Below are 25,513 nucleotides of genomic sequence, written 5' to 3' on the forward strand. Positions count from 1 at the left end.
TCTGGGTGACGGAGTGAGACTCTGTCTCAAAAAAATAAATAAATACATAAATAAATAAAATGAAATACGAAATAAAAATTTTAAAAATCTACATTCCATGGGTTATCTTTACAATCCCTCCTTTAAGCATGCACACTTTCTCCTCCCTTGCCCCTTTCTTGTTATACTCACATGGCAAAAACCCGGCAGTGGTTAACCCAATTCTCCCTCTAGCCTGTCTTTTTCTCATGAAGCTGAACATGGCTAGAAGAAAACAGCCTTGCTGACCAGTCTCCTGTTAAAGTCCATGACCATGAACTTCAGATGGGCCCTTTGTGCTGCGTGATAATCACATGGGCACATGCCACCACACCGAGTTAATTTTTTTAGAGACAGGGTTTCTCCATGTTGCCCAGGCTGGTCTCAAACTCTTGGGCTCAAGCCATGTGCCTACCTCGGCCTCCCAAAGTTATGAGATTACAAGTATGAGCCACTACACTCAGTCTACTTTGAAATTACGGTAGTTACTCGACCGACTGCTAGATCTTATATACAGCATTAATAAAGAAACACATGCTTTAATGTATCACAGTTTTTTTGTTTGTTTGTTTTTAGATATGGGGGTCTCACTATATTGCTTAGGCTGGAGTGCAGTAGGGCTATTCATAGGCATATTCATAGCTCACGGCAACCTCAAACTCCTGGGCTCAAGCCATCCTCCTGCCCGAGCCTCCTGAGTAGCTGGGACTATAGGCATGTGCCACCACACCTGGCTTTGATTTTTTTTTCAATGATTTGATAACTGTGTTTTAATATAATTAGTTTTCTTTGTATTCCTTTATATTTTATGCATTTGAAAACATTATTCTGACCATCCAGAAATTTCACCCATCAAAGAATTTATGGTATATATAAAGGCTAAGAGTCCCTCCTGCGGGTGAATTATCCATGTCTCTCTCTAAATCCAGTCCCTCTATTTGTGCACTAGATACTATCTCCTCTCACTGAGCTAAGTGTCCTCCTTTTGCCCTTTCAGGTCTGTTCTCCACCTTCTCCTTGCACTGGGCCCTGAAGCTGATCTCTGTGCAGTATCAACCAGATCTCGTTGCATTCTGACTTCTGTTGGGATGAAACAATGGGAGGTACAAGTAGTACAGAGAAGGGTGGAGGAAGGAGACTTTGGGGTATTTATCCTCAGTCCCTCCCCACAGTCTTGGGTTGGCAGAAGCTCTTTTCCAGCTTTGGTTGGGCAACCCTTTCCTGTGGCTAAAGCTCCCTGTCTTGATTTCATATAACTACCCCTGATTTTGCTCTTTCATGGCCCTCCTGCTTGGTGAGCACCCTGTGATTCACCATTCCTTGAGTGCTTCTCTTAAGTCAGCCCATTCCTCTATTGTAATCTCTCCAGGCTCCCTCTTTGGAGAGTGTCATATGCTTTTTGCCAGGGGCCTCACAACTACATGGACTCAAAGAAATGGCCCCAGCAGCTCTCCCAGCTGAGTTCATTAATTTTCATCAAGAAAGTCTCCTTTCAGCCCACTTGTCCTTACAGCTACCACTTCCTTGTTAGCCAGACCCACTGTCTCCAATACCTCTCCTTTCTCCTCTAGTTCACTCTTCACGCACTTCAGTTGGGCCTTTGCCTCCTCCCCACTGAAACTGCCCATCCAGGTCACTGATGATCTCACAGGTCAGTAGTTTATAATGCAGCACTCTAACCTATGTTTAATATGTAGTCTATTTATTACGTATATTAATTATTATCTCTCTCCCTCCACCAGAACATAAGCTCCTCATACCTAGGGATTTTTGTTCCTTTGGTTCTCTGGTGTTCCCTAAGTGCTTGGCACATGCTTTTTTTTTTTTTTTTTTTTTTTTTTAGAGAAGTCTCACTCTTACCCCCAGGTTTGAGTGCAATGGCTCGATCTCAGCTCACTGCAACCTCCGCCTCCTGGGTTCAAATGATTCTCCTGCCTCTGCCTCCCAAGTAGCTGGGATTAAGTCACCTGCCACCACGCCCGGCTAATTTTTGTATTTTTAGTAGAGACGGGGTTTCACCATTTTGGCCAGGCTGGTCTTGAACTCCTGACCTCAGGTGATCCGCCCGCCTTGGCCTCCCAAAGTGCTGGGATTACAGGTGTGAGCCACTGCGCCCGGCTGGCACATGCATTTTTGTTTAATTTAATTAGATGGTAATCATTGCCTGTTTAGGGATGGAAAGGTGTGATACCTTTCCTTACCATCATAAGGCCAACACTCCTATAACAAAGGCAGGCTAACAAAAGAAAAGCATTATAAATTTATTTAAGCAAAATTTTATGTGACATGGGAGCCTTCAGAAATGAAGACTCAAAGACCCAAGGAAAATTGTATGTTTATATTTAGGTTTGATGAAGAATAGACAGCCATGTAGAAATGTGATTGGACAAATCATATGATCTCATGGCAATAGACCAAGTGGGGAGGCCCAGCAAGGCCTGTCTGCCTAGATTCTTCTTGGCCTCTCTGTTTAGCACTCCTTCCTACTGGGTGTGGGGCAGGACTCTTCTGGAATGAGGGTCTTCAAGGGAGGAGGAGAACAGAGTGACCTTTCTAGGTTTTATGGCATGCTTTTTGGGAGAGGAGTCTGTAACTAGACTTGAGGAAGAGGAATTCTGGTTCTGGTTGCCTTTTTTTTTTTTTTTCTTAAAGGCAGGATCTCGCTCTGTCTCCCGGACTGGAGTGCAGTGATGCAATCGTAGCTCCACTGCGGCCTCAAACTCCTGGGCTCAAGTGATCCTCCCGCCTCTGCCCCCCAAGTAGCTGGGACTACAGGCATGTGGCAGTATGCCCAGATAATTTTACAATTTTTTTCATAGAGATGAGGTCTTGCTATGTTGCCCAGCCTGGTTTTGAACTCCTGAGCTCAAGAGATCCTCTGCCTCGGCCTCCCAAAGTGATGGGATTACAGGAGTGAGCCACTGCACCCGGTGAATTCTGGTTTCTATGACTTGCTTTGGAAGAGGAAGAGGGGCAAGAGGGAAGAGGAAGGAGAAGGTCACAGAGATCTTGCTTCTGAGGCGTTCCAATCTCCTTTAGTTCAAAGTACTCAGTATCCCAAAGTGTCATACTTTGGGGTATCGTCTGAGCCCAAACACCCCTCATATACAGAGTAACAACTGTGGTTTTTTCTCCCTAAAAAGGTGAAGTGACAAAACAAAAATAAAATATAGATGAATACATGTCATATCTTATAATGGGACTTTTTATTCTCTTAAATAAAAGCTATAGGAGGTCACTGGTTTGGACTTGGCTTCTGCACCAGGCCAAAGAGACCAAACCAAAATGGAGTCACTCATGCTAAAGTTTCACACCACCAGCCCGAAATTAGTTGTTTATCTGACCTTCCAAGAAACCAAGAGACAGAGAGATAATAGCCAAACCGTCAAACAGACCAGTTTTAGCTGGCATGATAAGGAAGTTGTCTCTGCTTTAACCTTTATAAGAAAAGTAACTTTGAAACAACCAGTCTGCTTTTTGTTTTCTGTTTCTGCTCTCCTCAGCCCTTTTATATCAATAAAACCAACCTCCTCTGCTCAGCTCATCAGAACACTCATTCTGTTTTAAAAATGAGGTGCCTGATTCTAGAATTGCAGATAAAAGCCAATTAAGATCTTTAAACTAAATTTGTTGTCATTTTGTCTTTTGACAGTCCTAAACATAAATATGAGAAAAGAGACCTCAGCAAAATCAAATATAATAGCAAATAAATTTTAACATTTGATATATTTTAAAAAACCATAAAAGTAAAAGACAAACTATAAATAAAAATTAAATTACAGCATATATGACAAACATGGACATATATAATAATTTCTTACAAATCAATAGAGAAGATTATACCAGTTTTTAAAAATGGTGAAAAAAAGGTATGGAAAAATAATTCACAAAAAAATTAACAAAAAATTATATAACCATCAATCTCATGAATAAAGAAATGCAAATTCAAACTACAGTGAGGCCTCATTTTTGCCTATCAAAACAGAAAACTTTATTTTAATTAACCTTTGATTCAGTAATTCTATTTCCAGGTCCTTGTCTTAAATAATTAGAGAGGTGCACAAATATGTGTGTTCAAGGATATTTATTGCAACAATATTTATGAAAACGACCTGAAATTCCAACAATAGAGACAGACTTAAATAATGTATAAAACATTCATATCATAGAATATTTTACAGCTGTTTAAAATCATGTTTTTGTAGAATAATCAATGATTTCAGAAAATGTTTATAAAGTTCAAGATTTAAAAAGTATAATATAGCCGGGCGCGGTGGCTCACGCTTGTAATCCCAGCACTTTGGGAGGCCGAGGCGGGCGGATCACGAGGTCAGGAGATCGAGACCACGGTGAAACCCCGTCTCTACTAAAAATACAAAAAAAAATTAGCCGGGCGTAGTGGCGGGCGCCTGTAGTCCCAGCTACTCGGAGAGGCTGAGGCAGGAGAATGGCGTGACCCGGGAGGCGGAGCTTGCAGTGAGCCGAGACTGCGCCACTGCACTCCAGCCTGGGCGACAGAGCAAGACTCCGTCTCAAAAAAAAAAAAAAAAAAAAAAAGTATAATATAAAACTGTACATAGAGCAGGATTCCAAAATTTCAAATGCAAATACATATAGGTACATATATACATATACCACAAATAGAAAAATGACTGAAAGAAAAAAATATGAAAATGTTAACGCTTGTTATTTCTATACAGTGAGATTATGAGAGGTTTCATTTTCTCGTTTAAAGTTTCCTGTATTTTCCAATTTTCCCTAAATTATGTATTGCTTTCACATTTAGAAAAATAATAAATAAATGTTAATAATAACAGTGACATCAAAGGAGTTCCAAAAGATTCCAACATAAACACTGTGTGTTTTGATCATCCTTTTTTTTTTTTATAAGTGGCTAAATCTTCCAGCTAAAAAGTTTTTATTTCCAGTAGAAGTAGTACTTGTATTTTTTCCTTGACTGGCTTTGGATACAGGATCCACTGCAACATATTTGATTTGGAAACCTCCAGCTGTCACTGAAGCATCACTTAGAAACTTCAAGGTCATGACATTTCCTGTTGGGGGGAAGGAGGCAAAAGAACAAAGATGTTACTCTCCTTTGATTTGGCTGGCAATTCAAAGACTCTTCATTCTCATAGGAGAATATAAGAATTTATGAACAAGATTCCCAGAATTCAGAGGTCGATTCTCAAGCTGAAGAGTCTGTGGTTTCATTGCCGCATGGAACAGGGTGAGAGACGTTTGTATTTTTTCCTTTGGTCCTCCAATCTATCCTACAGGAAATTTTGTCTATTGTATTTATTTATTTATTTTTGAGACGGAGTCTCACTTACTTTGTTGCCCAGGCTGAGTGCTGTGGTGCGATCTCGGCTCATCGCAACCTCCGCCTCCCGGGCTCAAGTGATTCTCCTGCCTCAGCCTCCAGAGTAGCTGGGATTACAGGCATGTGCCACCACACCCTACTAATTTTTGTATTTTTACTAGAGACGGAGTTTCACCATGTTGGCCAGGCTGGTCTTGAACTCCTGACCTCAGGTGATCCACGCACCTCAGCCTCCCTCCCAAAATGTTGGGATTACAGGCATGAGCCACCGAGTTGACCTCTCTCTTGTATTTAAAAAGTACTCTTGGGCCGGGCCTGGTGGGTCACGCCTGTAATCCCAGCACTTTGGGAGGCTCAGGCAGGAGGACAGCTTGAATTCAGGACTTCAGGACCAGCCTAGGCAACATAGCAAGACTCCATCTCTACTAAAAATAAAAAATAAAAAATTAGCCTTGTGCGGGAAAATCACTTGAGCCTAGGAGTTTGAGGCTGTAGTGAGCTGTGATGGCACCCTGCACTCCAGCCTGGGTGACAGAACAAGACCCTGTCTCAAAAAAAAACAAAACAAAAAACAAAAAAAAAAAAGAAAAAGAAATGTAAATTGGCACTGTAGGAATCTATTTTTTTTAAAGTAGAATTACTGAATAAAGACAGGTTTTAAAATGTTCATTGAAACGTTGAATAACAAAATAAAAAAATCAGAATCAAATGCTTCAGAATGTTAAATATTAGTACATGACAAATTACGGTATATCTATACAGTGACCTATTAGGCAGTCATGAAAAAGAATTTGAATGATCTAAATATCGTACTCTGACTTGGAAATATGTCCATAGTTTCCATGTATATAATGTTTGTATAATAGAAAAACATCTGGAAGGATGGTCACTACAGAGTTATCAAATGCCTTTCTGGGATGGAGAGGTGAGGAGAGTAGGCACATCCTTACTTTCATATCTCTTATTAATGTGGTAGGATTATGGACAATTTCAGGTTCTTTCTTTCTTTTTTTTTTTTGAGAGAGGATATCACTCTGTCTCCCAGGCTGGAGAGCAGTGGCATGATCACGGCTCACTACAGCCTTGACCTCCCTGGACTCAGGTGATCCTCCTACCTCAGCCTTCCGAGTAGCTGGGACTACAGGTACACATCAGGATGCCTGGCTAACTTTGTATTTTAAAATTTTTTTTGAAAGGGAATCTTACTTTGTTGCCGAGGCTAGCGTGCAGTGGAGCCATCTCAGTTAACTACAACCTCTGCCTCTCAGGTTCAAGTGATTTTCCTGCCTCAGCCTCCTGAGTAACTGGGACTAAAGGCACGTGCCACCACACCTGGCTAATTTTTTGTGTTTTTAGTAGAGATGGGGTTTCACCATATTGGCCAGGCTGTCTTGAACTCCTGACCTTAAGTGATCCACCCACCTTGGCCCCCCAAAGTGCTAGAATTACAGGTATGAGCCACTGTGCCCGGCTGACTTCTGTATTTTTTTGTAGAGATGCGGTTGCATCATGTTGCCCAGGCTGGTCTCAAACTCCTGAGGCTCACGCAATCCTCTCACCTTGGCCTCCCAAAGTGCTAGGATTACAGGCATTAGCTACCATGCTTGGCCAATGTCTTTATTTTCTATTTTTGTTTTGTAATCTATACCCTGGGTTGAGTAAGCATATATTTAAAAAGAAAACCAGATCAAAATGTTAATAGTATTATGCTTGATAGGATTTTTTTTTTTTTTCTTGAGATGGGGTCTTGCCCTGTCACCCAGGCTGGAGTGCAGTGGCACGATCTCAGCTCACTGCAACCTCTGACTCCCAGGTTCAAGTGATTCTCCTGCCTCAGCCTCCCAAGTGGCTGGGACTACAGGCGCGTGCCACTGTACCTGGCTAATTTTTTGTATTTTTAGTAGAGATGGGGTTTCACCATGTTAGCCAGGATGGTCTCGATCTCCTGACTTGGTGATCCGCCCACCTCATCCTCCCAAAGTGCTAGGATTACAGGCGTAAGCAACCGCACCAGGCCTATGCTTGATAGGATTTTATGTTAACTGTATCTTATATTTCTTTTTCTATTACTTTGTATCAATGTCCTCTTCCTGATTTTTTGCTAAATCTTTGGCTCTTTTGTTTAACTATATTCTTTTCTGTTTCTTGATTTGTTTCCCTTTGAAGGATAAATTGTGTGGGTTTTTTTTTCCAGTTTCTTGAAGTTGTGCCAATAAAACCCCACCACTGATTTGATTACATTTGGAGTAAATTGTCTATTTTAGAGAAAAAAGGAAAATGTAAAATTTCAGACTTTTTTTTTTTTTTTTGAGACGGAGTTTTGCTCTTGTTGCTCAGGCTGGAGTGCAATGGCGCTATCTCAGCTCACCACAACCTCTGCCTCCCGGGTTCAAGCAATTCTCCTGCCTCAGCCTCCCAAGTAGCTGCGATTACAGGCATGCGCCTCCACACCCGGCTAATTTTGTATTTCTAGTAGAGACGGGGTTTCTCCATGTTGGTCAGGCTGGTCTTGGACTCCTGACCTCAGGTGATTGGCCTGCCTCGGCCTCCCAAAGTGCTGGGATTACAGACGTGAGCCACCGCACCCGGCCTAGACTTCTTTTTAACTTCTTTGTTTAATAGGATTCTCATTCCCCAACTACCTCCTACAGCAATAAGATGTTTTCTTTCAACTTTCTGTTAATATAAAATATATTTTCAAGAAAGGAATGAGAGATAAATAAACAGTTTAATTTAATAGGTTATCTTTCTTAAGGGAGTTTGTAACAGAATAATGAACTAACAAGGTTTAAGCATTAATCATTTAATAACAGAGCAGGAAGTTCCATCTCTTACAGTTATGACGAATAAATTAGAATTGAGTCACTGAAAGGCTGGGATGTGGGAGTAAGTTAACTAGTAGTATCTGAGTACTTAGAAATTGCAACTCAAGGTAGTTTTGTTATTTATAGTTGCAGAAGTACTGTGATAATTTTATGACTTGGGAGAAAATAGAGCACATAAAAATGCCAGCTGCTGGTGCTGGTGATGGAAATAAAACAAAATATTGAACACATGTAAGAAAGAAAGTTTTTGGCCAGAAAATAGCAGGATGGGATAAATTAAAGAGTGATATTGCATATTGAGATAAACTTATGCGACTACAGGGCATTTCTTGAGGTATATTTCTTGGAATAAAGTCACAGAAAATATTGGGTGGGTGGGCAATATTTGGAAAGCACTACCTATTATATCTGGTCTTTTCAGATTTACTACACATGATTAGTATATTAAAAGATCTCTGCTGTCTTCCAATAAAGAAACCTGTTTGATATTGTTTAACCCAACGTTTTCCAAATTTATTTGACCTTAGAGCCCTCTTCTCATGTAACATCTATTTAAATCTCACAGAACTTTTTTATTTGAAACATTCTCTGGAGAATATTGTACTAAGATAAAAGTGTAATGAATATGATGTAAGATTGTTTTAATGACAAAGATTTTTTATGACTTTATAAATTACTTCAACCCTTTATCAATGAAAAATTTCAGCCATTTTATTAGCACATTTATGGAAATCATAAACTACAGCAATATTTGTGGATTTGCAGATTCAAGACTCTCTCAGATACATTACATTTTCAGCAAAGAACAAGAGTTTATACATTTTTTAGTGCAAGCAGTTGGCATAAATCTTTAAGTATAAGTAATTTTTTTTTTTTTTTGCATTTTACAAGCTAGCAAGCTGCATCTGGTGTTGGTTCTTTCAACTTTAAAAAGTGAATAATAACTACTATTTACTATTTAACAGTGTCCCTTTACTTTCAGAGACACTGTAAAGAAACAAATCATAGTTTTGGTCCTCAATTTAGAACCTTACCTGTACTGATGATGTCATCTGGAAGCTCATCTCCACAGTATCTGAAAAGGAATTTTTAGAAAAGAGACGTCACACAAATGAATATTATACAGCTACTAAAGTGGCTGTTACTGATAATCAAGCCTCTAAGTAATAGCTCATTGCTCCATAATTTTTAAAATTTCTATTGTTATTTTACCTGGATTTGTAAGGAAGAATAGGAGTTAAAACAAAGTTTGTTATTTGAAATAATCTTCTTACAATATTGATGATGTTTTATTTTATTTTATTTTATTCTATTCTATTTTATTTTATTTTATTTTGACAGAGTCTTGCTCTGTCGCTCAGGCTGGAGTGCAGTGGCGCAGTCTCGGCTCACTGCAATCTCTTCCTCCCGGGTTCAAGCGATTCTCCTGCCTCAGCCTCCCAAGTAACTGAGATTACAGGCATGCGCCACCACACCTGGCTAATTTTTGTACTTTTAGTAAAGATGGGGTTTCACCATGTTGGCCAGGCTCGTCTTGAACTCCTGGCTTCAGGTGATCCTCCCACCTCAGCTTCTCAAAGTGTTGGGATTACAGGTGTGAGCCACCACACCCAGCCAATGAGATTTTAAAGGAAAGATATGTGTGGCATTTTTACTTTGTGTAACTAGAAAATTTTGTGCAGTGGATAATTTGAATCTATTTGGAAAAATTAAAATTTTCTTTCTTTTTTTTGAGATGGAGTCTCGGTCTATAGCCCAGGCTGGGGTACAATGGCACAATCTCGGCTCACTGCAACCTCTGCCTCCTGGGTTCAAGTGATTCTCCTGCCTCAGCCTCCCGAGTAGCTGGGATTACAGGTATGTGCCATCACACCCTACTAATTTTTGTATTTTTAGTAGAGACAGGGTTTTGCCATGTTGGCCAGGCTGGTCGCAAACTCCTGACCTCAGGTGATCCGACCGCCTCGGCCTCCCAAAGTGCTAGGATTACAGGCATAAGCCACTGTGTCCAGCCTTAAAAATTTATTTCTAATTAATTTTATAACGTTTTCTTCACAGTTGTAGAAGAATGGGCATATGCTTGGTGATATTAATATTTTGAATTCTAGGATAGACTGATTTAAATATGGAAAAATTATTTTGGACCTTATAGGTATAAAAGGATTTGATTTTTATCTGAATCATGACTTGAAAGGAACCCTCTTACACATATAAAAAGGTAAGGGTTTTACAGGTTTCTAAATATGTAATTTATTCTAGAGGAAAAGTCTAAATTTACCTAAAGGGTAAATTATATAATATAAATCCAAGAAATAACAAATTAGCCTGTTCAAACCTCCTAAAGGCAGTAGTTTATGATTTTATATAAGATAGGATGTTGCTGTATTGTCCAGGCTGAAATACAATGTTTATTCATAGGCTCCTTCCCACTTCTCAACACGGGAGTTTTAATCTGCTTGTTTCTGACCTGGGCAGGTTCACCCCTCCTTAGGAAACCTGGTGGTCCCCTACTCCTGAGAGATCATCATATTGATGCTGCTCTTAGTGTGGACACCCCATCAGCATAGTGCACTGTAGCCCAGAACTACTGGGCTCAAGTGCTCCTCCTGCCTCAGCTTCCAAAGTAGCTGGGACCACAGGTGTGCCCGCCTATACTTTGTTCTTAATTCCCCAACTCTACTTCGTGTCTTCATCAAACTATTTTTATAAACTATCTTTTCTCTATAGCAGTAGTCTGTCAGCTAAAGAAGAAAACAAGGCCGGGTGTGGTGGCTCACGCCTGTAATCCCAGCATTTTAGGAGGCCGAGGCGGGCGGATCACCTGAAGTCAGGAGTTTGAGACCAGCCTGGACAACATGGTGAAACCCCACCTCTACTAAAAATACAAAAATTAGCCAGGCGTAGTGGTAGGCGCCTGTAATCCCAGCTACTCAGGATGCTGGGGCAGGAGAATTGCTGGAACGCGGGAGGCAGAGGTTGCAGTGAGCTGAGATTGTGCCACTGCACTCCAGCCTGGTGACAGAGTGAGACTCCGTCTCAAAAAAAAGAAAAAAAAAAAGATGTAGAAAGAAGAAAACAAAACAAAAAATACTTTCCCTTAAAAAACTCTTCATTTTTGCAAGAAATGCCTTTGGTTTTCTTTGTATTTAAGCTACACGTTCAAAATCAACATAAAAAGCGATTGAGTCTGTCATTTTTAAATTGTTCCCATTACCATTTTTTCCCTATTAAATTACTATCATGTATAATAGAGAATTGAAAACTGATAGTCTATTGATAATTGATAGTTTAAAATATGGGTTATTAGGTGGGGACCTGAATATATAAAATACCTAATTGTACACTCTTTAATTTGCAATATATCATAAGACACTCAAAATTCAAAGTATATTAAAGATTTGGAGTGTGAAGAAAAAAGTTGTGTTCTAGCATGTTGAAAAGCCAAAGGAAAAATATTAAAGAGAGAAAGGGTTAAACTTTGCTTATTTACCTTACTTCCTTAATACTTAGCACAATGCTTTTAGGAAGAAGAAAGGCAACAATTATTGAATTTATAATCTTTTTTGTTTTTTTTTTGAGACAGAGTCTTGCTCTGTCACCCAGGCTGGAGTGCAGTGGTGCAGTCTTGGCTCACTGCAACCTCCACCTCCCGGGTTCAAGTGATTTTCCTGCCTCAGCCTCCTGAGTAGCTGAGATTACAGGTGCCTGCCATCACGCCCGGCTAATTTTTGTATTTTTAGTAAAAACAGGGTTTTGCCATGTTGGCCAGGCTGGTCTTGAACTCCTGACCTCAGGTGATCTGCCCACCTTGGCCTCCCAAAGTGGTGTGGATTACAGGTGTGAGACACCATGCCTGGCCCTATAATCATTTTTAAGGTTGTAAGAAATTAGAACTTAAAAACCTGAACAATTTTTGCAACTCACATATCTTTCTTCTTCCTATTGTTAGTCAGATCTTGCGGTGTTTATAAAATAGACTAACTAGTTCTTACAACTTAGCCATAATCAAAAGGCAGCTCTCACTGCTTTAATAAGTATGTTGTAGCAGCCAGCTAAGAAAAATCTTTGTTGAAAAATGATATGGTGTTTTAGGAGAGTAGAACTATTCCAAAATCAATATTACAGGAACAGTGGAGGGAAAATTAAAGAAGCATCAAACAAAATACTGGACATTCATTTAACTTCCTGTATGGGGACCCACACGTACCTTCCCACAAAGCCATGGACATCATCGTAACTGTCATATATTTCAACATAATCAGCCAAGCAACCTGGGTCATCTTCAAGGTCAAAATCTAAAAAACTCAGGTGAATATGCTGACCATACTTGAGTCTAATGTGCCAGTAGCAGATTTGGTTATCTTCGTACTCATTTGGGAAGCCTGGAGATTTAAAAATTCGCTTTGGATCTGTAAAGACACCACCACACTCCTTTGCTGAAATGAGAAGAAAAAAAACGTAAAAACCCCAAAGCATTAGGAAAAACATTATCCCTGTTAAAAATGACATTTCTTAGCAATCTATTACTTTTTATGAAATGTTAAATGTCTTAGTATACAGCATCTATGGTATATTATGTGTGCTTTTAGCTAAAGAATAAATGTATTTTTTCATCAATAGTTACTAAATTCTCTAAAATGAACATGGACTCTTTGTGAATTTATTTTTATTTTTATATTTTGAGACAAGATCTCACTCTGTCACCCAGGCTGGACTGCAGTGACCCAATCATAGCTTATTGCAGCCTTGAACTCCTTGGCTCAAGCGATCCTCCCACTTCAGCCTCCTAAGTAGTTGGGATGACAGGCATGTGCCACCAAGCCCTGGTAATTTTTTTTTTTTTTTTGTGGAAATGGATCATGCAATGTTGCCCAGGCTGGTATTGAACTCCTGACCTCAAGTGAGCCTCCTGCCTCTGCCTCTGAAAGTGCTGAGATTATAGACATGAGCCACTGTGCCCAGCCATGAATTTTAAAAACGTAAATATAGTAAGAAAAAAATGGCTAGGTGCAGTGATGCTCACCCTTAGTCCCAGCTAATTGGGAGGCTGAGGCAGAAGAATCCCATGAGCCTATGAGTTTGAGGCCAACCTGGGCAATATAGTGAGACCTCCAGCTCTAAAAAATAAAAATAAAAATAAATTTTAAAATTAAAACAATTGTAATTAATTGTACTTTTTAAAATATTTTTGTTTTATTTTATCTTTTAAGGCATAACATGACAAGTCTTTTGTGCACACACCTATTTTTTGTTGTTGTTGTTTTTTGAAATGGAGTCTCACTCTGTTGCCCAGGCTGGAGTGCAGTGGCACAATCTTGGCTCACTGCAGCCTCTGCAATTGTTCAAGCAATTCTTATGCCTCAGCCTCCTGAGTCGCTGGGATTACAGGCATGAGCCACCACGTCTGGCTAATTTTTGTATTTTTAGTAGAGATAGGGTCTTGCCATGTGGGCCAGGTTGGACTCGAACCCCTGACCTCTGGTGATCGACCCACCTCAGCTTCCCAAAGTGTTGGGATTATAGGTGTGAGCCACAGCACCTGGCCTCTGTCTATGTATTTTGACAAATATATATACATTTATATTACAAACAGCCCTATCAAGATGGTAGGGACTTTGCCCTGTGGTGTCACCATATGTCTTCAGGGCCACAAGCACTTAGAATAATGGATCCCATAAATTCTGCTTGGAAAATCATTATACAATTTCATGATCGCAAGAGACTTTAAAGTCACTCTAATCCACTTAAAAGGAATAATTTATAATTATTCTGTATACTGCCTTTACTGATTTTAAACTAATACCGTAATCCTAATATTTTAGGATTTGGTGGAGATATTCATGTTTGTTTTTCCAAGTCATTCATCATTTAACAGATTTCAATATGTTATAACTTTTCATAAGAAAAACAAACACATATAAAACAAAACAAAAACGCTGTATCAGAATCAGTGGTTTGCAATATGACCTAGAGGGAAAGCTAGGAAGAAGCCCTGGTTAATTTTAATTCCATATCAAGTAAGTGTCTAATGTCTAGAAAAAAGGTGCTCCCCAGCCTTTCTATGCTCCTGTTCTAAACAGGAGCATAGAAAGGCTGGGGAGCAACAAATGAAGGTCAAGGATCTAGTTCAAGGTTGGTGACCACTCTACACTTCATTTTCTTCATTGGTAAAATAAATGTAGCCATGCCTTTCCCATTATCTATCACACAGGTTATTCTAAGGGTAAATACAGAAAATAATTTAAAGATGTTATGCAACCCATAAGCTATTCTTACTGTATAATAAAATATACAACACATAGTTTGTATGTCTGCATAAGGATGTACATTGCCAGCTTTAGGAGTGAATTGTTCCATCCCATAGCATCCAATCTTTGTTATATATATTAATAGATTAGAAAAAATTCAAATATTGAACTAATTTGGCTGCCTATTTGGCTATATTTATTTAGATCTATATTTTATGTTACATCTAGTTACTGCCTCATTATTTAGAATATCAGCTCTAACTTGGAGACATTGATTAATCAATAATGATTGCTTTATTTTTGTGAAGCCATTACGTTTTTTTTTTTTATTCCAGTGATATTTCAGTGAGCTGTTCCCCTAGTGCTAGTTCAGGCGGTCAAGTCTCCTTCAAGTTAACCACATCCTAAATAGTCAGCATACCACCAAATCCAAAAGTGAGCTAAATGCACTGAGAATTGGGTAAAAACGAATCTCCCAGGATTCTGTATTCCCAGAGTGTATTCAGCCTCTCTGAAAAAAGAAAGCAACTTATAATAATTTATAATTTAGGATTATATTCTTATGAAGGGGCAATGAAATACTGAAAGGACTGTTTCATTGGCACTTCTTCAATGACTCTAGAGTTTAATCTATGGAAATTATCCAGTGGAAGCTCAGAGATCCTAAAGTTTATCAAGTGAAAGAAGAATCAGAGAATACATTTGAAAAGAAGAGTTACTCTTAAGAGTAAAAAAGAGTGGTCTGCATAAATATATTTAAGAAAATGTGAGGGAGGGAGGAAAGGAAGATACATATTGTTGACATAACTAAATATAGGACTAAATTAGTACAGTATAGTATAGGACTAAATAAGCTTAAAGCATGTCAAAATGACTTGAAAGTTAAAGTTACATAAATGCACTGTTAAGTATTTATTCCTATTTTGTCTCAGTTAAGACTAGTTGTAGCTGTAGGCAAAAATCTTTCTACTTGGACTACACATAATTTTGAGATATAGGTTAGTTACAGACATGAGAAACTGCTCTCCAAATGTTAATATCATTAAATAATAGATTTTATAATAATACACTAAAACCTCACTGTGTAACTCTCTTACTGTGTTATGGAATTTCTTATAGAGTAAATCCAAATGGGACACATCTGAGGATGTTTATGATCCTAAATGCCAGGAAGACTTTGTAACATACTGTAATATTTTGTAACATTGTCCTGGCGGAAATATACCCAAAAAGCACAGCCTACTTTTTCTCCAAGAACATGACCTAAGAATAATTCTTTATAGTAATTATGAGTTAATTTTCTCATTATTTCCTAGTTGCAAGCAACCATGGAAAAAATATGAATAAAAATATATGGTATAATGATAGCTAGTATATACAGTATATAATTGTTAAACCATAGAATTAGAGTTGCCTAGTTTGGAAGTACTAGCATATATACACAAAAAGAAATTAAGGAAATAATTTATTTGTTTACTTTGTCTCCTTTTCCCCGTCGTATCAAAAGGACAATTTTGAATAGTTAACATTTGGTAGCATCACTTTATTGTTTTAGCTAATTTATTGTGACAAGTTTTTAATCTGCTTTTTTATTTTCTTTTTCTTGATGGCTGGGAAGTTCCCTGGCACAGAGAAGATCTGAATTCTCAGTCCCATCAGCCTAATCATTATCGACTCCTGATTCGGGGTTACTTAATTCTCTAAGTTGCAATTTCCTGATTTCTAAAATAGGTATAACAATAGCTCCTTGAAGAATTATTGTGAATATTAAGTTAAGAGTGTAGATGAAGGAACACAACTCAATGTCTGGTATAGTATAAGCACTTTATGAATTGTAGTTATTAGTAGTCATTATTATTACCAAATTCAATTATTTCTGGAAAAAGTAGCCATTTCTTTTTTAACAACCTCTTGGCAGCATGGAACTGTTTTTGCAAAACATAAAATTATTATTTTTAACACACCATGTGGGTTGTAGCAATAGGCATCCCATCTTTCACTCCTATTGAGACGGACTCCATAATCAATAATGCCAGTTTTTCCAAATCCACAGTTGGGCCCTGGCTTCACAATGGGGTATCCAACTCTGCCCTTAGCCATCCATCCAGCAGCACAGACATGAAATCCTGCAAGAAGAAAAAGAGTTATGGACTAAACAGGTAAGCTGTCTTGGCTAAGCAAAAGTCATCTTAGCAAAGATAGCCACTTCCAACAGTAAGTTTCTTAACTGCTCAAATCCAGTTCATGTAAAAGGGAGAAAATTGTTTCCTTAATTAGACAAAGTGTGAATACACATGAAATATAACTTCCGATTTTTAGTGGAAAATTACCTCTTACTTGAAAAAAATGCAAATGGACTACAAATTATTGTGGGTATGAAACTAATCCCAGTTCAGAGCTGGCTTCTTTTCACAAATGACTTATGGAATGCCATGAGATAATTTCTGAAATTATCAATTTTGAAAAAAATATTTTCAAGTGGTAATTTAATTTCTATTTCAGGATCAATTAAGATATTTGTAATATCTTATTTATTTATTTTTTGAGACAGAGTGTCACTCTGTCACCCAGGCTGGAATGCAGTGGTGCAATCTCGGCTCACTCTAACCTCCGCCTCCTGGGTCCAAGCAGTTCTCCTGCCTCAGCCTCCTGAATAGCTGGGGTTACAGGCATGCACCAACACGCCCAGCTAATTTTTGTATTTTTAGCAGAGATGTGGTTTCTCCATGTTGGCCAGGCTGGTCTCAAACCCCTGACCTCAAGTGATTTGCTCACCTCGGCCCCCCAAAGTGCTATGATTACAGGCATGAACCACCACGCCTGGCCTATTTATTTAGAGACATGGTCTTGCTCTGTCATCTAGGCTAGAGTGCAGTGGCATGAACACAGCTCACTGCAGCCTCCACCTCCTGGGTCAAGCAATCCTCCCACCTCAGCCTTTAGAGTAGCTGTGACCACAGGTGTGCATCACCACACCTGGCTAATTTTTTTATTTTTTTTTGTAGAGATGAGGTTTCGCTATGTTGCCTAGGCTGGTCTTGAACTCCTGAGCTCAAGCAGTCCAAAGTGCTGGGATTACAGGTGTGAACCGCTGCACCCTATCAGATATTCGTAATGTTTTAAAAGATTTGAATAAAGATAAATTCTCTCATACATTTCAAACAAAGGCTCAGCCCTGTTTCCCTTGCTCAGCCTCAGAGGCTGTTTTAGTATCTGTCAATGCCACCAAGAGCAATTTTACTAGAGGTCCAGGATGGCCAGTAAAGATTATGGGCTTTGTTTCTTCCATTCCAGTTACTTTGCCCCATGCCGCCCCGTGATTATAGACCAGCAGTCATCTGGGGAGGCTTTGGGGCATTTGAGAAAACACTGTTATTTTTTTTCTTGAGTAATGTATCAACTTTGCCTGACGTTATCCAGTCAGCAAAGGAGTTCTGAATGGGGGTGGCCCATTCTCCCCAAAGGCCAAGAGAGATGGCAGCAATCCACTTTTGTATAAAGAAGCATATAACACCAGTTGATTGCTGATATTTTCACCAGGTCTTCTGATACCATCTTCCCAGTTTCTTTCTGCTTCTATCTCACGACCTGCCTGTCCTCCTTTTCCTTATAGCTTTTGATCCTGAAATACAAATACATTATCCCACTTAATGGAAAAAAATTGGGGAAAAAAGCCACTAAATTCAATATTTCTTTACCAAGTAAATTTCCTTGTAAGACTTAATATAGTACTATAGCATCATTTAACAGTCTCCATACTGAGAAGTCAAAGAGATAGAACAATACTAAAAACGAATAGCAATGACATTGAAATTAATGAGAAATTTAAATAATATTGAAATAATGAGGTTTTCATTTTCTTTTGACTTTTATTTTATTAGATCACACTGGGTTAAGACTCCACATGAGTTGCTGGTACTAGAAACTTTCTGCCAACTCTAGGCAGATGGATAGGAGAAGTCAGAGAGCAGAGATGTCCTAGGGGCTTAGTGATATATCAGAAGGGGGTTGGAGAAAGAAGTCTTACTAGGGTTTAGGAAAGATGGAGGTTTTTTCCTCCAAGGATAAAAAAGAAGAAAAATCATCGTGAAATCAGTTACCAATTTTTCTGGCTGCCTCTAGCTGCTTGTAAGTTGCGAGATGGCCGCCTTCGAATTCACACACCGCCTTAGCTTCTGCGTAGGTGAGCTTGTATTTGCCAGACCGTGCTTCTCTGTGGTACACACCGGCTGCTCGTTCTGTAAAATCAGATGATGTCATAAAAGCACTGTTATTCCTTCTTACGGAACAGGGGAAATTTTGTGGCCTCAGCTGGAAGATTACAACAGCTATTGTTCCTGCCAAAGGGCTTTCTGGGTTGGCTGCCTTGGGTAGCTAAGTTTTCACTGTTAGGAAGCTTTGGGGAAAAATCTGAATGAGGGGGAATTTTAGGGGAATTTGGGGCCATAAACAGAAACTTGAGGCTAAATTATGTTTTTTTGTTTGGTTGGTTGGTTTTTGTTTTGTTTTGTTTTTTTGAGACGGAGTCTTGCTCTCTCCCAGGCTGGAGTGCAGTGGCGCGATCTCAGCTCACTGCAAGCTCCGCCTCCCGGGTTCACACCATTCTCCTGCCTCAGCCTCCCAAGTAGCTGGGACTACAGGTGCCCACCATCACACCTGGCTAATTTTTTTTTTTTTTTTTTTTTTTTAAGTAGCGACAGGGTTTCACTGTGTTAGCCAGGATGGTCTCGATCTCCTGACCTCGTGATCCACCCGCCTCGGCCTCCAAAAGTGCTGACATTACAGGCATGAGTCACCAGGCCCAGCCTAAATTATGTTTTTGATCTGATAGTCTGAAATAAAGTTTTTATTTATTTTTTTATTTTGTATTTTTATTTTGTGAGACGGAGTCTCACTCTGTCGCCCAGGCTGGTGAGATCTGGGCTCACTGTAATCTCTGCCTCCTGGGTTCAAGCGATTCTCCTGCCTCAGCCTCCCGAGTAGCTGAGATTACAGGCATGTGCCACCACAACCGGCTAATTTTTGTATTTTTAGTAGAGACGAAGTTTCACCATGTTGGCCAGGCTAGTCTTGAACTCCTGACCTCAAGTGATCCACCTGCCTCGGCCTCCCAAAGTGTTAGGATTACAGACATGAGACTCTGCGCCTGGCCTAAAATAAAGTTTTTAATACAACATTGTATTGCAACACTATCCACAGGTGATAAAGTGTTGGCTTCCTTTTGGATTTAAGCTATATAAAAACTTGCAAAGGTAAGCAATGGGGGAAAGAAAAGGAAGTGAAGGCAAAAGAAACTAGTGAAGATGGATCCATTATGTAGGCTCGCAATGATGTAGAAAAATAAGCTAAAATATCCAATTGAGGGAAATGACTAATGCAATATAATTAAGGATTTAGGCCGGGCGTGGTGGCTCACGCCTGTAATCCCAGCACTTTGGGAGGCCAAGGCAGGCGGATCATGAGGTCAGGAGATCGAGACCATCCTGGCTAACATGGTGAAACCCTGTCTCTATTAAAAATACAAAAAATTAGCTGAGAATGGTGGTGGGCGCCTGTAGTCCCAGCTACTCAGGAGGCTGAGGCAAGAGAATGGCATGAACCCGGGAGGTGGAGCTTGCAGTGAGCCGAGATTGCGCCACTGCACTCCAGCCTGGGCGACAGAGTGAGACTCTGTCTAAAAAAAAAAAAAAAAAGAATTTAGTAAAACAAATAAAAACTGAGGAAAGATCTGAAGGGATCCAAAGCAAATACTAAATCAGGGAAAAGAAAAATAGATTCAAACACAGCAGAGAAAAAACTGGACACACCTAACTACCAGTTAATGCCTCAATTTTTTATCTGATTTGTCTTTTTTAGTTCACATATTTTTCCCAACATATTTTAGGCAGTGTTAAGTCATACATGAGTTGTCTTCCAATAGATCACTGTTTAAATGGATTGTTTTGAGTTTGGAGTCCGTTCTACCATAGAAACAACATGAAAAGATTCCCAGGACAATAGTCATAACATTAGCTCTGTAGTTAGCTCTAATAGTTCTATGTAGTCTGACATTATCGTTAAGTCTCTGTATCCTGACCTGTGCAATCAGCCACCCTTAGGACCATTTGCAGTGAGGACATACATATTTCTTGGCACCAAGAAATGAATCCAGGGGAATTAGAAATATAGTTATTTGTTTTCCACCCCAAACTGAAGTTGACATTGCCATAGTTCAATAAGAGAGGGTGCTTGCTTTTCTGAACTCTAAGGATCCTGCTCTTATACATTACATAGTAGATCCCATTACTCATACACAGAGGACCTTAGTCAGTCTGATGCTCGAGGTCAGAGAATACCAGGAACATCGGTCAAGTTGTTTCTCCATTGAAAGATGCCTGCTGCCCAGTGTCCTTCATATGGCAAAGACTCATTAAACTTTTGCTAGTTTTCAATTTAGTTACTTTGAACATTATACCATGGGGTATTTTGCTAGGTGCTGTGGGGTCAGGTTCTATCCTCAAGGAACTTGGACACTAGTGAATATTTTGAATTTCTTTATCTTGAAATAGAGGAACACTAAAGCTTTTGGTAGAGACAGGAGACGTGTTTAGCTTACTTATGTATTATAGTAGAGATTGTTGTTAATCATTAAAAAGTTAAAAATTATATTTCCTAAGAATACAGATTAAAAGACCTGTATTTGAAAACAAATTTTGTAGAAATTATTTTAATGTATACAAAGTTTTCTCAAACTGATTTTCTTCATATTTTATTTCAAAATTAAAATGTGATGTATACAGAAAAAATTAACAGAGATTTGGCCAGGCGTGGTAGCTCATGCCTGTAATTCCAGCACTTTGGGAGGCTGAGGCAGGTGGATCACCTGAGGTTAGAAGTTCCAGACCAGCCTGGCCAACATGGTGAAACCCCATCTCTATTAAAAATACAAAAAATTAGCCAGGTGTGGTGGTGCACACCTGTAGTCCCAGCTACTCGGGAGGCTGAGGCAGGAGAATTGCTTGAACCAGGGAGGCAGCGTTGCAGTGAGCAGAGATCATGCCACAACACCCCAGCCTGGGCAACAGAGCGAGACTCCGTCTCAAAAAACAAAACAAAACAAAACAAAACAAAAAAATTAACAGATTTAAAAAAATAATAATTTAAAATTTTCCTCCCAGTAATTTTTCATTTTTTAAAAACCTTTTATTTTAAATTTGGGGGTACATGTGCGGGTTTGTTACATAGGTAAACTCATGTCACAGGGGTTTGCTGTACAGATTATTTTATCACCCAGGAATTAAACCCAGTACCTCTGTTCCTCTCCCTTCTCCCAACCTCAGTAATTTTTCTTAAACTTTTGGTACCTACTGAAACTTGTCTAGTAATAACATAATAACAGAAATAGCAAAAAATTTTTATGTTATAATTTCTGATTTAATTTATTAAAGATTAATATTCCACATTGTTCCTCTAACAGCACCAAACTTCCCAGTATGTTGCCATATGAACAAATAGAGAACTCTTGGAGTATGTACTTGACAATCTTAAATAAGGTGTTTTATTAAAGATATTTCTCAATTCAGAATTTTGAGCTATTAAGATGGACCTTTGTACAATGAATCCTAATTTTACCTTTCAGAAGAAATAATATTTTATTAATTTATCTAGTCAATAGTCATTTATTAAAACTGAAAATTTGTTTAATAAATGTTTTCTCCTTTTAGTGAGTGGCGGCAGTAGAAATGGACTTTGGTTCCACTGCTGTTTCTACCACGGAGTTGTATAACCAGATGAGCCTGTTTCCTCATTTGTCAAATGGGACTAATGATAGCTTCTGGACCATAGGAGGAGCTCAAGATACGTTACTTTTCCTTTTTTTGTTTTTTTTCCTTTGAGACAAAGCCTCACTCTGCCACCCAGGCTTGAGTGCAGTAGTGAGGTCACGGCTCACTGCAACGTCTGCCTCTTGGGCTCAAGTGATCCTCCCACTTCAGCCTCCTGAGTAGCTAGGACTACAGGCATGCACCACCACACCCAGTTAATTGTGTTTTTTTTTTGGTAGAGACAGAGTTTCTCTAGGTTGCCCAGGCTGGTCTTTTTAATTCCTGGGCTCAAGCAATCTGCCCACCTCAGCCTCCCACAGTGCTAGGATTACAGGTGTGAACCACCGCATCCCGCCTTCCTTTCCCTTCTTTTTCAGATTCAACAATAAAAATAATTGCTTATCTGTGCATTTTTTATTCTCATGATCCATGTAAAATGATTGTAATTTCTTGTCCTTAACTGTTGTTTGTTTTTGTTTTGTCTAAAGTACTACTTTAAAAATTAGATGATACCGGAGTTAAAATAAGCCTTAGGGATCCTTTACTTCAACCGTATCATTTTACCAGATTGGAACCATAACCTAGAGAATTTAAAGTAAATTTGTCCAACTTGCGGCCTGCCAGGACGGCTTTGAATGTGGCCCAACACAAATTTGTAAACTTTCTTAAAACATTATGAGTTCCCCGGGCTGGGCACGGTGGCTCACGCCTATAATCCCAGCACTTTGGAAGGCTGAGGTGGGCGGATCACAAGGTCAGGATATCGAGACCATCCTGGCTAACACGGTGAAACCCTGTCTCTACTAAAAATTCAAAAAATTAGCCAGGCGTGGTGGCTGGTGCCTGTAGTCCCAGCTACTTGGGAAGCTGAGGCAGGAGGATGGCATGAACCCGGGAGGCAGAGCTTGGAGTGAGCCGAGATCACACCACTGCACTCCAGCCTGGGCAACAGAGCAAGACTCCATCTCAAAAAAAAAAACAACACATTATGAGTTGCCCAAGACAATTCTTCTTCCAGTGTGGCCCAGGAAAGGCAAAAGATGGGACACCCTAGATTTAAAGTGTCCTGTTCTTGATAGTTGCTAACAGATGTATCCCTTCTAATCCAACTATCTTTCCTTCCTAAATGGTTTCTGAAAAGATTATATTGATCCAACCAACTATAAACATCTGTGCTAGGCTGGCTGGTCAAAAATTTGCCCCAGATTGAAGCAATTTGCAATTATCCTGACCCTCAGATTTGTAGCATACATTAATAGACACTTGAATTTGCTTCTCTCTACCTCTGGGGCAGAACTTCTGTTGTCCAGGTTTATATTTTTGTGACATACAATGACACTTTAAAAGACAACTCTAAATTACTTGATTATTAGAGGGTTTGATAATATTTCAAAATTTATCTGCATGTATTTAATTCTTACTAGCTTTACGACATTTAAAAAAAATCCTGACGCATATGAGCGTATTTCCTACATTTGACTGTATACAACAAAAATAAAGAGATGGGCTCATTCCTCTACTAAATTTCAGATCCCGTCTTGGCCAAATGGATCACAATGAAATTAGTTCACTGGCGCAAGCTGAAAAAAATAGGCGGCAAGGCTGTGCATTACAAATTAGGCTTTTTAATGAAATCCGCATGGTTGCAGTTATTACCAGAGAGAAACATGCTGAAAGGGAAAAATTCTACAACTGTGCTGTTTAGCAAGCATAAAATCAAAATCTAGGTTAATTTTGCCTTCTCTTTGTTTATTCTATGCAAGAATCTATGCATTTTTCCCTAAGAAATTCAATTTTTTTTTACTATTAAACACAATAATGAACATAGAGCAATATCAATTTGTATCATGAGAATTAAAGCATTGTTTAGCATACTGTAATATAAGGGGTGTTTTGGGTTTTCTGCATTTTCCTTTTTTGATCTATTGTTTATCTTCACTGTTTGGCCTATCTCATTCCTTACATTTAACAAAGCAAAATAACAAAAGAAACTTTCCTTGTCTAACAAAAGGGTCAGAAAAGTATTTATATGGATAGTAGAAACAGAAAGAATCAAAGTGGTAAGAATGCATTCAGAAGGAGAAACATTTTTCACTTTTTTCTGTATTGCAAGCTGGCTTGGTCAAAATAGTCAAAATGTTTGAAAAAACTAAGATATAGACTATAGCTCAGAGTACACGAAGCGATTATTATAAAATTTTTGTATACTCCAATTTACCTGTTAGGATTCTGAAGTCTGATTGCAAATGCATTAACATAAAAACAGAAGACTATATTGGAGTTTCTAGTTGGTTAAAGAAATACTCCTCACTGTACTACTACATCTGCTTTGAAAAGTTTAAAAATATATTTTCATACTGAATATAAATATTAACTGCTATTTTCTGCTGAACGATTCACCTTATAAAATGCTATTTTTAAATTTTAGAGGACAAGAACCCTTAAAAAAAAAAGCATATGTATTCCAAAGGCTATCTTTCCTAAGCATTTTCTTTGAGAACATTAGCCTTGTGCCAAATAGAAAAAGTTACTGCTTTAATTTCCTTCTCCATGATTTAAAGAATTGACATTCTCAACAAGAGGCTCATGAGTGAAGTTTCTTACCAAGCCATATGGAGTTATGAAAAATTCCATCCTTGAATCCCCATCCTTGAGTGTCTTCCCATAGCAAGAGAAATAAGTAAATTAAGATGATCATATCGTCAGTTGTAGTGAAGTAACAGCCTGTTAGGGGCTGCTCACAATAAATTCTCAGAGCAGCGGCTGAAATGTGACTGAAACATCTGGTTTCCACATCTTTTAAATAGTTTTTTTCAACTGTGAGGTCAGCAAATACTCTCCAATGGCATTTTCCGCTGTAGAGTTACACAATTATCTCAGTGTCTGAAGCAAATCCTCTGACTCATTTGCATTGGCAACCAAAACTAAGGAGATAGAATGATCATCTATGTTTTAAAATTAACTTACTAAGAACGGAGTTCATTTATTGTTAGTCACAAACACTTTTCTGTTAGAAAGTTTGCATAACTTGATGCAGATTTAGCAGTGATTAAAAGAAAGTCAAACTTCAGTAGGAATTTCAAGATAAATCCTAAATGTCTTATTTGCAGTGCCAATTATGGGATATGGGGTTAAACACTAATCTTTTATTGGTAATGTTGGACTGGCTTCTCTAAACATTGTCAAGCCTGTCTAAAAAATTTAAAACAAAAAGTGTGCACAGTTTGGAGAATCCTAATTTTTCTCCAGTGATCTATGACTTCCTTATTCTCTGTCTGCTTTTTTCTTCCAGGGTGG

At 38.8% G+C, this 25,513-nt stretch overlaps 1 protein-coding gene and 1 long non-coding RNA gene across 2 annotated transcripts in view; one reads left to right on the forward strand and one right to left on the reverse strand.

Annotated features, from left to right (window-relative positions):
• Window positions 1-4,898: 4,898 nt before the first annotated feature.
• Window positions 4,899-24,914, reverse strand: TNFAIP6 (TNF alpha induced protein 6). Its single transcript, XM_032753395.2, has 6 exons — window positions 24,821-24,914; window positions 18,515-18,652; window positions 16,379-16,540; window positions 12,374-12,602; window positions 9,201-9,241; window positions 4,899-5,072 (listed from the first exon to the last, which is right to left on the reverse strand). Exons 1-6 carry the CDS (start codon window positions 24,912-24,914, stop codon window positions 4,903-4,905), a joined length of 834 nt encoding a protein of 277 aa, XP_032609286.1. The 3' UTR covers window positions 4,899-4,902.
• Window positions 5,065-25,513, forward strand: part of LOC116809549 (uncharacterized) — a 39,796-nt gene continuing 19,347 nt past the window's right edge. Inside the window, exons 1-2 of the long non-coding RNA XR_004369876.1 lie at window positions 5,065-5,248; window positions 9,902-10,023. This is a non-coding gene — a long non-coding RNA (uncharacterized LOC116809549). The remainder of the gene's footprint in view (window positions 5,249-9,901; window positions 10,024-25,513) is intronic.

The sequence above is a fragment of the Hylobates moloch genome, unplaced genomic scaffold (assembly GCF_009828535.3).
Source record: "Hylobates moloch isolate HMO894 unplaced genomic scaffold, HMol_V3 SCAFFOLD_1, whole genome shotgun sequence".
NCBI lineage: Eukaryota > Metazoa > Chordata > Mammalia > Primates > Hylobatidae > Hylobates > Hylobates moloch.